This window comes from Moschus berezovskii, chromosome 4, assembly GCF_049115385.1.
Source record: "Moschus berezovskii isolate FMDL1 chromosome 4, NW_MosBer_1.0, whole genome shotgun sequence".
NCBI lineage: Eukaryota > Metazoa > Chordata > Mammalia > Artiodactyla > Moschidae > Moschus > Moschus berezovskii.
Window position 1 is genome coordinate 109,548,181 of NC_142463.1, and position 11,474 is coordinate 109,559,654.

The following is an 11,474-nucleotide window of genomic DNA, read 5'->3' on the forward strand; positions in this document are numbered from 1 at the left end:
GAGACGGAAATGAGAGACGGGGGGGGGGGGGGGGGGGGGGGGGGGGGCTGCTTTGAGGGCAGAGGATTTCTGAGGTGGTCAGTGGGGCTGAGGGGGATGCTGACAGACTGGGCCGCAGCTGGGGGTGGCTACCTGTGCCTTCTCTCCCGAGGCCCCTGCTCCTCATCCAGGTCACTAGAGAGGAGAGGAAGAGGGTGGCCCAGTCACCCGTATTCTGCTTTCACAGGTGACTTCCTGCCTTCTGCCCCTGCCCTGTCTATTCAGATTTGGCTCCTGTTATTTTCCAGCTGCTGCCACTCTCACAGGCCCCTCCAAGGCAAGCCAGCGTGTGTCTGTAGATATCTTCTGACTTTAGCCTGAGAGATGAGTGGGCAATGATGTGCCCAAGGTCATGTGCTTTGCAAGGGCAGAACCAGTAGAGACCTCGGAAATAATACTCACTCGAGGCCGTAGTGATCCTCCCTGGCAGCCCAGCTTTTAACTTCATTGAGCCCTCTGGAACCACTGAAAATAAAACTTTCCTTCCCCTTCAACCTCTGAATTCATTACTAACTTCCGGTGCCCCATTCACACTGGAATGTGACCACTGGACAGTTTTCTCTTCAGTCCTCCCAAGTGGAGGTTGCTTGTCTTTCTCAGACTTGGCATACCTCTGGCGTATTGCAAAGCCCCTGGCTGTCATGGAAGCTACACTCCCGGGCTGTGCCTATCTCCCCAGGTCCTGCCGACATCCTGCCATATCCATCCAGGGTGCTAGTACCAGACTTAAGCCTCTCTTGTGGCCCAGCTGCCTTCTAGCTGGTGGGCAGACTCTTCCAACACACTGGCCTTCCAATCCTCAACCTCCTTGGCCATAATGACCTTCCTCTCTGCTCCTACTCGGACATCACCCTCAATCTTGGCCGGGATAAAGATTCTTCCAGATTCTTCCTGGGCCTGGCCCATTGTCTGCATCCCTCTTGGCCTCTACTTTAACACCCCAATAACACATAGACCTTGGACAGCCCCCTGGGGTCTCAACCCCTTTATCTTCCCCAGTCATCTTAGATACTCTGACTAAAGCACCCCAATTCTCACCCCATCATCTCCTGACCTGCCCAGGAAAAGCCTTCAACCCTGGAAGCCCATTCATGGCTACATTTCCTTGAGAAAACCACGTAACCAAGCACGCTGGAGTCTGTCATTACACGTGATGATTTTCAACTTCATCTGAGCCTTTAACGCTCCCTGGAAATCTCTTAACCTCCCCAGTTGGCTCCTTTGCACACTCCCCAAGGCAGGCATTTCAACCTCCACCACCCACTCCTTGAAACCTTTATTCCACTCCCAACCCCATTCTTGACTGTTTCAGCAGGTGTGCATGCCTCCTATCCCCACCCCCAGTCCCCACCCCCACCCTCACCCTGAGAAAAGCAAGGCCACCAGACTGGAGCAGGCTCAGCTCTGCTGGGAGGAACATGCCCTCTCTCCTCCTGCCTCGGGCGAGCCCGGTCCTATTTGAGGCCACCCTGTTCACCTGGCCCTAGATCCCATCTCTCCGGCATCTCTCACTCTTCAACACTTTTTTCGTCTCTGAAATCCTCAGACCTCCCCATACGTGGGTAAAGAAAAAGCTTTTTCTTGGATGAAGAAAAATCTTTTAGGTTCCCTTCAAGCTACTCTCTTGTTCTGTGAAGCTAACTCTCTCCTCTTTACCATCAAGCTTCCTTTTTTAAACTTCAGAAGTTATATTTAAAAAAGAAAAAGAATTCCCAAACTTTTGCAACAGTGACACAGAGCCATGTACGCTGTTTCTGAGTCTTCTCTACCAGTCACCCCCCTCAACCCACGAGGACTGATTTTGGCCTTCCCCACATCATGAGAAATAGTCCCACAAGCCACTCCAAGGATCTCTCGACCACCGAATTCAATGGCCAGTCTTTAGGCTTCATCCTACTTGACCATCTCACAGCACTGGATCTGCTTGGCTCTCTGTTCATGAGTCTGTCCCCACCTTGGTTTGTGATGGAGCCCCTCAGGGTCCTGTCCCTGCCCCCTCTGGTGACCTGCCCTCCACCAGGGCAATCCAGCTCATCTCTCTCACAGTCTCCAAGTCAACAACCCCCCAAAAGATACCTCTGGCCCAGAGTCCTGCCCTTTTCTAACTGTCCCCTGGGCATTCCCAGTGGATTCCCTACAGATACCTGAAAGGTCTAGAACTGGGCCATTGTTTCTGCAGAACCTGTTTCTCCTCTTGCCCTAACACCACCCAGTTCCAAACACAAGCTCCCTGTCATTCTCAGCACCTCAATCCTGAGGCCATCACCAACTTTCCCTGAGCTAAGACAGCCTCCTCTCTGGTCTCTCTGCTCCCACCCTGCCTCCACTCTGCCTTCTTAGCTTATTGTCCCAAAAGACAAATACGAATACATCACTTTCTGACTGAGGATCTTCAGATGGTAAACTGAGGCCCTCTCCCACCTCACCCTGCCTTGATGGCCAACCTCATCTCCCAGTACGCTCTGCTGTCTCCACCCAGCCACAAATACATCCCTCCCTGACCCTTCCCCTACCTCTAAGTGTCCCATTTTCTCCAGACTCACACAAGCCTCCCCCTGGAATGTTCTCTTGCACTCCTCAGCCTAACAAACCCTCTGGCTTCCAGGCTTCATCCTACTTGATAATCTCTCAGCATTTGATATACTTGGCTCTCTGTGAGTGAAAATCAAACCCACCTATTTTTCTGACTTCTTTCGTGAAGCCTTCATTAATATGCCTCCATCCCAAACTGGGTGTTCTGTCCCCTGTGCTTCCCAGAGCCTGCTTCACTCCTCATCTGGGGCGCTGTCTACATTGTCACTTATCTACTTGATGTCAGTCCCCCCCACTCACCCCAGGGCAGGGGTGACGCAGCAGGCATGAGGCAAACCTCCCTCCCCCCACCCCTTTTATCTCTCCAGCTCTAGCAGAGGGCCAGGCACCCAAGACACAATTGATAAAGGTGACTGAACATGCTTAGGCCTCCCAGCCCCCACTTCTGAAGTTTTCCGCTCACCTGGATTCCGACATGGAATCCGATGAGAGGGTCCTGCCCAGCGCTTCCTGGAGCTGCTGCCACAGTAGCGCCTCCTGCTCAGGACCCTTGCGGTGGGCGGCAGCCAGCCATAGGCGGGGACCCTCCTCGTCACTGGAGTCCCTGGAGAAGCCTCCCATCTCAGCAGCCCACAGAGGTCCTGCAGGAGGGGTGGCTGCTCCCACTGCCCCCACAGTCTCCAGCCACCCCATGTCGCCTGAGACTCACAGCTCTAGGTTCAGCTCCTCCTGGTAGGAGAGGGGAGATGCACACACAGAGCAGGTGTTGTCCAGGAGACGGAAGCAGGCGAGACAGAAGAGACCTAGAGGAGGCCGGGAGGGAAGAAATTGAGCTTGTCCCCCACCCCCACCCCGGCACTGCGCTCCCGAGCTTTCAGCCCTTGCCCCCCCAACTCCACCCAAGAGGGAGACCATCAAACCATGCACTCTGGGGGACTGCTGTCGTACCACCTGCGTAGGAATTCTCCTTGCACTGGAGGATTAAGGCACCCAGAGAAAATGAGCTACCTGAGGGTTCTGTGTAAATGAGGACATGCATCATAACGAAGGGAGGGGAGCGAAAGGTGAGGTACAGAATCCATAACAGCTGACTGTCACGTACAAACCCTGAGAGCCCAGCAGAGAGGCATCCTCCCCAGAACTCACCCCGGCAGCCTGGGGTACTGCAGGCCACCGAACTCTCTGCGTCCCCCTCGCCCTGCGGCTGCCCGCAGCCCAGGCAGTAGGTCTGACGCTGGCTGAAGTGGCTGATAAATGGAACCAGGCAGGAACACCTGAGGAGAGGGGTCCCAGACACTAAGTAGGTCAGCTCAATATATCTGGACAAAAATATAATTCAAAAAGATGCATACACCCCTATGTTCACAGCAGCAGTATTCACAATAGCCAAGACGTGGCAACAACCTAGACGTCCATGGACAGATGAGCAGATAAGGAAGATGTGGTCCGTACATACTGTGGAATACTACTCAGCCAGGAAAAGAATGAAATAATGCCATTTGCAACAACATGGATGGACCTAGAGATTCTCATACCAAATGAAGTCAGAAACAGAAAGATAAATACTATATGATAATGCTTATTTGTGGAATCTAAAATATGACACAGATGAACTTTTATGAAACAGACTCACAGACATGGAGAAACAGACTTGTGATTGCCAAGGGGGAGGGGGAAGGGAGAGATGGAGTGGGAGTTTTGGGTTAGCAGATGCAAACTAGTATATATAGAATGGTAAATAACAAAGTCCTACTGTATAACACAGGGAACCTTATTCTATATTCTGTGATAAACCATAACAAAAAAGAATATTTTTTTAAAAAGAGTGTGTATGTGTGGATGGCTGAATCACTTTCCTATAATACAGCAGAAATTAACACATAATTGTAAATCAACTATATTACAATTTTTTAACTAATGTTTTAAAAAGCAGGCCAGCCCAGCCAGCCTAACTAACCCTTATCCTCTCCAGTTCAGTTCAGTCACTCAGAAGGTAGGTCTCCCTACAGTCTAACCTCCATCCCTCTGACTATAGCAAGAACCTCCCTTTTTCCTGTCCTCCTCCTCCTTTGACTCCCCACCCCTAAAAAGTCTCATCCCCAATCCATTCATGAATGAGCACCCTCTTCAACCAAATCTCTGGACACCTGGGAAAGACAGTGATCCATTCTGACCTCTGGCTCTTTTTGTACTCCCTCTCACTCCACTTCCTATAAGGAAAGACAGTGGGCTTACCGTCCGGCCAGCACCTGGAGGATGCTCGTGTGGCCATGGTCAGCTGCCCGTCTCCTCACTGATCGGTGCAGGGCAGCCAGCAGCTTGGTTCGGCGGCTCAGAAGTACATTGTAGAGGTAGGAGATCCTCTCCTGGTGGAGGGGAAGGGAGGTCAAGGATGGGGTCCCCTTGATCCTGTCTGCCTGGAATGCCCTCTGCACTCACCCCTGCCCCTTACCTTTACCTTCTGTCCATTTCCTATGACTCCTTGTAGGCTTGGCTCAATGCCCCTTCCTGGGGGAAGACTTCAGGGCTTCCCTAGGTGGACGCACCCATCCCCTCCTCTGGGTTTCCACAGCCCTTAATAAAAACACTTTTTTCTTTCTCTTTTTTTTTTTTTGGCTGTGCTCCAAGGTTTGTGGGGTCTTAATTCTCCAACCAGGGATCACACCCTCACCCTCTCGCCCCCTGCAGTGGGAGCTTGGTGTCTTAATCACTGGATGGCCAGGGAATTTCCTAAAAATACTTTTCTTCATTGCAGTGGTCTTGTTAAAACCTGCCTTGAGACTGTGTCTGGTTCATCTCTGCATCCCTGAAGCCCCCGGCATGGTGACTGGCATACAGTAGGTGCTCAATGAGTCATATGAGCAAGTAAGCAAATGGCAGGTTTTCATTCCCACCTCAACACCAGCATGGCTTCTGTCCCCCAGGGTTTTTGTTTGTTTTGTTTTAATTTATTTGTTTATTTGGCTACACCAGATCCTTAGTTTTGGCATGTGGGGTCTAGTTCCCTGACCAGGAATCAAACCTGGGACCCCTGAACTGGGAGTGTGGAGTCTGAGCCACTGGACCACCAGGGAGGTCCCCTTCCCCAGGGTTTTAACAAATCTTTGGAATCAAACTTTATCTCAAGAGGCACCATTTCTCCCTTCTGCGGTCCAGGTCATTTGCTTTGGGGTTCAACCAAAGGGAGAGAGCTGGGCTGCGGAAGGCTTCTGAACTCCCCCAAACCAAGACAGACAGCCAGGAGCTTAGCCCCCTGGGGGGAGCAGGAACTGGCCTTGGCCCCCTCACCTGCTCCCGGGATGGGTAGTAGGAGGCACAGATGAGCCGCCGCAGCCGACTGACATAGTTGCCGAACAAAGTGACAAAGAAGCAAAGGCCATACATGACGCCTGGGGGCACAGCAGACACAGTAAGCTGCTGCTGCGGGGCACCAGGTGCCAGTCACGCTCACCCTCAGCGGACTGTGCCCCTCATGCTTTGAATTGTGTCTGTCCCCCCAGCGCCCTTGGAGGTGTGCATACCAATGACTATGTAACCAGAGGAGTCAGGCTCTGAGGGATGCAGATGGCAGCGTTGGGACAGGACGGTGATGTTGCCTTGCTGGAGGACATCGAATGCCGACACTAGGTCGCGGTAAATCTTCCCCGCGGAGCCAGTGCCTTCCACGGTTATGGACATGAACACAGGGCCTGGGCACCAAGACTCTGTGTGAGGGACATTCTTGGAAGCTGCCCACTCCACCATGCTCAAAAGACCACACCTTCTGGAGGGTGGCAGGTGGATGGTACAAAGCATAGAGATGGCCCCCAGGTCCCCCTGGAGGCCCCAGGCACCCTCATGGTGCTCTAGGCCCCGACATCAGCTCCTGGAAACTAGGCCTGGCTCCATGGTCCAGAGCTGGCTGGCACTGCTACCTATGTGGTCTGCCTTCTCAGGCCACCAGATCTGAAATGATCTTGATAGCCTGTGAGTTCATACCCAGACTCCATGACTACCCAGAAACATTTATTTTAAAGCATTTGTTGGGGGAGGGAAGGTTTGGGAGTATGGAATTAGCAGATGCAAGCTATTATATATAGGATGGATAAACAAGGTCCTACTGTGTGGCACAGGGAACTATAGTCAATATCCTGTGATAAATCATAATAGAAAAGAATATGAAAAGGAATATATATATATTTACATATAACTGAATCTCTTTGCCATACAGCAGAAATTAAAACATTGTAAGTCAACTGTACTTCAATCCAATTTTTAAAATTTTTTCAAAAATAAAGCATTTGTTAAGCACTGACTGTGCAGCAGGTATTGAACTAAGGGCTTTATCGATTGTTTCGAGGTTTTTTTTTTTTTTACTTTTTCTGTTGGGCCTCCGGTATGAAGGGTTAGATTAATTCTATTCTGTGGTTTGTGGCGCGCTGTCAATCCAAGATCCACCAGGCACTCACATGTGTGGTCTCATCTATGTAGAGCCACCCAGAGAAGTTGCTACCATCACTGTCCCATCGTTCAGATGAGGCAACTGAAGGTCTGGGAGGTTGAGCAAACTGCTCAAGGTCGCCATCTGGTAGAGGACACTACTGAGATTTGACCCCAGGCCAGTCTGACTTTAGAGCTTGTGTTTGGTGTATGTGTGTTATGGTGTAATCTTGAACTGGGCACAGGGGTTACCAGGCAGAGGATGGGGTTGGAGGAGGGGCAATGTCAGGGGCTGGTAAGTGGCAGTGACAGGGGGACTTTCAGGCCATCCCCCAGGACTGAGGGAGCTAGGGAAGTTTGGGCACTCACTGCGGGCCACAACCTCCCCCTGCAGGTGGTACCGAGCCAGGTCCAGGACCCAGAAGACGGCATAGTCCAGGAAGACCAGGAACAACACGAGGAGGAGGTGCTGGGCAAGGTGGAAGACCGCCAGGATGCAAAAAATCTGCTCCCACCGGGACAAGAAGATGGAGCCTGCATGGGGGAGGGCTGGTCAGGAGGATTCTCCGCAGCTCTCCTGCCCGCCAGACCCCAGCTCCTAGAGAGACCGCCCTCCTGGAGGCAGCTCCTGCCCCTCATCTGGCTGGGTCCCATCTGCTCACCTGGAAGGTGCGGAAGCTGTGAGGACCCCTGTGCAAGAGTGGGAAGGAAGCACTCTTCCTGGGCAGGGTCTCCGTGGCTCGAAATACACACCTAGTATCTCCCTCTTGACCTGGTGGCCTGTTTTCAGTCTCCAGGAAGCCCCCCTTTAAAGGCATCCCTGATACCCATATGTGGTTCCCCGCCCCCACTTCAGAGGCAGCACTGTGGCCCACCTCCCCCTGGTTGCATCACCTCCGCATCAGCGTGCAGGCACATTCCTGCTCACCACCTCCAAAAGCCTCCCCAGCTTCACTTCCCGTGCTCTACATCCACTCCCCACCCATCCTTCCCACTGTCTTGACATCCGCGGTGCTCCCAGAAGCGTCACCTGCCCCTCTTTTCTTTTTCTGCATGCTCTGAAAACCTCCCCCTTTTAGGCTGAGATTTCCCAAGGACAGGGTTGTGTCTCCCCCACCTCCCGAGCCTGAAATTTTCTTTTTCTCTGTCGTCCCCCATCTCTGGCACTGCCCTGAGCCAGGCCTGTGCCCAGCACTTCTGGGCAGAGCAGTGGGGTTGGAGGGAGCCCTTCCCCCCACCAGGGACCCTATCTCTGGGTCCTCGGGGCCCTCGCCTGGCTGGATGTAGTGTCTGGCCTCATGGGCAGTGAGCGGCAGCACTGTGGGCAACCCTGCCCTGGAGCGGACAGCCTCCATGCGCAGGAATTGGCTGGTGATGTAGATGTTGTCGAAATTGTCCCAGTTCAGGTAACCGTATCGGTAATACAGGGCTCTGGTGGGACACACGTGAGGCCCCTCAGCAGCCCCAACCAGACATCCCAGGGCACCACGCTCCCTACTCTTACCCCTGCCCATGAGCTCCAGCCTCCCAGGATGCCATGGGGACAGCCCTAGCTCCCACCCCTGCATTGGAGGGGCCCTCCAGCCCCTCACTGGAGGTAAAGAAGCAGGAGCAGCAGAGGTGTGGTGTAGCCCATCAGAGCCAAGGCCTCTCGGACGCGGTACAGCTTCATGCTGACGGCTTCGTGGAGGTCCAGAGCCACCTGGGACAGGCTCCGAGAGGCATTGAGGTCCACAGAGAAGTGATGGGTGGCTGTCATGTTGAACTCAAACTCTTGACGCACTCGGCTGATCAGATTCCTCACAGCTGAGGCCCCATGTCCAGGGGAGACGCAAGCAAGGACAGTTACAAGGGGCAGGGCTGCACCCTGGAGGGCCTGACCAGCCCAGGGGTCCCACGGCTCCCAGGTCAGCTAGAAACCCCCAGTGTTGGGACCTACAGTGGACTGAGGAGGGGCAGAGCCTTCACTGTCTACTCCATGGCCGATGCACTCTTAGCACCAGGCTCCTGCCTTCACAAGGAACATCTCAACAACTGGCCTTGGCTGCAGGGGGCCCTGCTTCTCTCCCCAGCTCCTGCTCTCAAGTCAGGCTTTGAAGCAGCACCCTCTCTTCACTGGGCCCCAATTTCCTAATCTGTACGGCATGGACATTGGCCTGGGTAACCTCTGGAGGTCTTCTCCTGAATTCTCATCTGTGGAAGCACTCCTGGGTTGGCACATGCCGGGATGAGGGAAAGAGGCCTCAAGGAGCACCGCATGAGTAGGGCTAGGCAGGGATCACTCACGGGTGCTCATGGTCTCTCGCAGGAAGGTCTGGATATACCCAGGGATGATGCAGAACACCTGGACCACTGGGAGCCAAGCCCGAGTGTCAGGAGGGGCCAAGAGACGCAACCTGTCTGTCCAACCTCCAGAGACTTGCTCTGACAGGGCCCCCCGACTTTCACTGTTCCTGTTGGCCTCCACATCAGCGCAAAACCTTTTGGCTTCTCCTTACTACCCCACCCTCCACATTGGTTACCCCCCTACCTGCTCCCTAATCCTGCATGGCACCCAGCATCCTTGTTGGTTCCATATTTATTGCCCCACATTAGTCCCCTGGAAGGGGGCTTCCCAGGTGGCCCAGTGGTAAAGAATTTGCCTGCCAAAGCAGGAGACATGGATTTGATCCCTGGATCAGGAAGATCCCCTGGAGAAGGAAATGGCAACCCACTCCAGTATTCTTGCCTGGGAAATCCCATGGACCGAGGAGCCTGGCGGGCTACAGTCCATGGGGTCGCAAAGAGTCGGACACAACTGAGCACACACATGCTGCTGCTACACTAGTGGCTACCTGGGCCCACTCACCCAGCTAATCCCTACACTTGCCGGGCCCCCATTCCTACCAGTAAGACCATATTCTCTCACCACTTGCAAGTCCGCAGAGCATCAGCTTGAAGGGCATGAGCACGAAGCACAGGTGGTAGGCTTGCGGTATGACCTTCATGCAGCTGTCCTTGGCGTCATCAAAGACCCGAGCACACTTCAAGTAGGGGTTGCCCAGCTCCGAGTTGCATACATCGCCGATGTGCAGGAGCCAATACCACACGTTCCGCAGGGCCCTGGCTGGGAATGTCTGCGGGGCTGGTACCCAGGAGTCCTGCAGCATCTTCTCAGTGGGGTTGGGGGGAACACCAGGGCAGCACCCAGAGCCCGAAAGGCCTGTGGTCAGGGGTCGGGCTGTGCTTTATCCAGTGGGGTCTAGTCAGCACTCTGGCAGGGCCCAAGAAGTCCTGGACAGGGGCGAGGGTGAGGAGACTGGGTAACCCTGGCCCCCAAAACAGACATGCCAACCCGCTGACCTATGTGCTTCACGCCATCCATGATTGACCGGAAGAACTTTCGGACCTGGTCAGCCACCTGCTTGGCTCTCTGGGCAATGGCTTTAATCTTGTTCAGAGCACCTGAAGGGCAGGGGCAGGGGTCCGGTCGGGTCTCCTCCTCTTGAGGCTGGTCCTAACCATTGCCCTGGAGTAGGGAGTGGAGCAGGGAAGCTGCCCGGATGTTGGGGTCTGGGAGATAATCCATCTGGCAGTGGAGTGGGCCAGAGAGCGAGGGTCAGGGGGTCCTGCTGGATGCTTTGAGGCCCAGGACCAACAGAGAGGAATGGAGCCAGAGGGCTGTGAACGTGCAGGCTGAGGGGAGCTCGGGGGCCCATGGAGGTGGGCGGCCTTACTGACGAGGGGCTGCTTGGCCCTCTCCAGCACTTTGGCGGTCTGGTTCAGGGCCAGTTCTGCCCCACAGGCCACAGCCTCGCTGGCCTGGGTGAAGTTGCGCAGGGTGTTGGCACAAGGCCCTTGCAACACCAACCCAAAGGCAGCCACCAACAGCAGTGTCCGGCCCTGCTCTGGGGAGAGAGCACCGTGGGAGCCAAGCTGGCAGCCTTGCCCATGGCAGCATATACAAGTGCCGGACGGAAGGCAGCAGGGCTTCCTTCGACTGCCCTCTCCCGCAAGATCCCTCCTGCCCCCGCCCCTCCACCAGGCCCACCCCCTGCCCTGGGCACCAAACTCACTGGAGAAGGCCTGGGGCAGCAGCAAGAGGACAGTGATGCGGACCTGGCGGGAGAATCCCATGCCCAGACCAAGGAAGGCGGCCAGAGTGACAGTGCCCACCAGGCAGCCCCAGGGGCTGTGCCCTTCCACCAGCAGCTCCAGGAGCCCATAGGCTGTGGCCAGGGACAAGCCCAGGATAAAGCCCCCCGTGCTGCGGACTACAGCCCGCGCCATGCTCGGCTCCTCTGCCTCCAAGGGCTGCACAGCATCCTTCATGACCTTGGACGTGGCTGAGGAGACCAAACGCCTCACGCCTGTCTCCAGATGAGGCCCACCAAAGACCTCACGCCTGTCTCCAGGTGAGGCCCACCAGGTTCTGGGGCTCTTTAAAGGCCCTAGAATTTCTCACCATATTCTAAGGTTCCGGAGGGCTTTTACCATGTGTGTCT

General features: G+C 54.6%; 1 protein-coding gene and 1 long non-coding RNA gene across 4 annotated transcripts; one reads left to right on the plus strand and one right to left on the minus strand.

The window, feature by feature from the left end:
- Window positions 1-128: 128 nt before the first annotated feature.
- DCST2 (DC-STAMP domain containing 2) lies at window positions 129-11,304 on the minus strand. 2 transcript variants are annotated; one of them, XM_055401438.2, is made up of 15 exons: window positions 11,046-11,304; window positions 10,707-10,877; window positions 10,333-10,434; window positions 9,899-10,096; window positions 9,277-9,342; window positions 8,583-8,796; window positions 8,264-8,421; window positions 7,360-7,524; window positions 6,093-6,260; window positions 5,860-5,960; window positions 4,807-4,937; window positions 3,718-3,845; window positions 3,281-3,374; window positions 3,035-3,175; window positions 129-174 (listed from the first exon to the last, which is right to left on the minus strand). In XM_055401438.2, exons 1-15 carry the CDS (start codon window positions 11,299-11,301, stop codon window positions 129-131), a joined length of 2,139 nt encoding a protein of 712 aa, XP_055257413.2. In that variant the 5' UTR covers window positions 11,302-11,304. The 2 variants fall into 2 exon arrangements, with proteins under 2 accessions (XP_055257413.2, XP_088691962.1); XM_088835836.1 differs by having other exon boundaries at window positions 6,093-6,275.
- On the plus strand, window positions 4,343-7,749 carry LOC148778201 (uncharacterized). 2 transcript variants are annotated; one of them, XR_016037323.1, is made up of 4 exons: window positions 4,343-4,922; window positions 5,327-5,436; window positions 6,072-6,204; window positions 7,385-7,749. It is a non-coding gene; the product is annotated as an uncharacterized LOC148778201 (long non-coding RNA). The 2 variants fall into 2 exon arrangements; XR_016037324.1 differs by having other exon boundaries at window positions 5,327-5,408.
- Window positions 11,305-11,474: the final 170 nt, after the last annotated feature.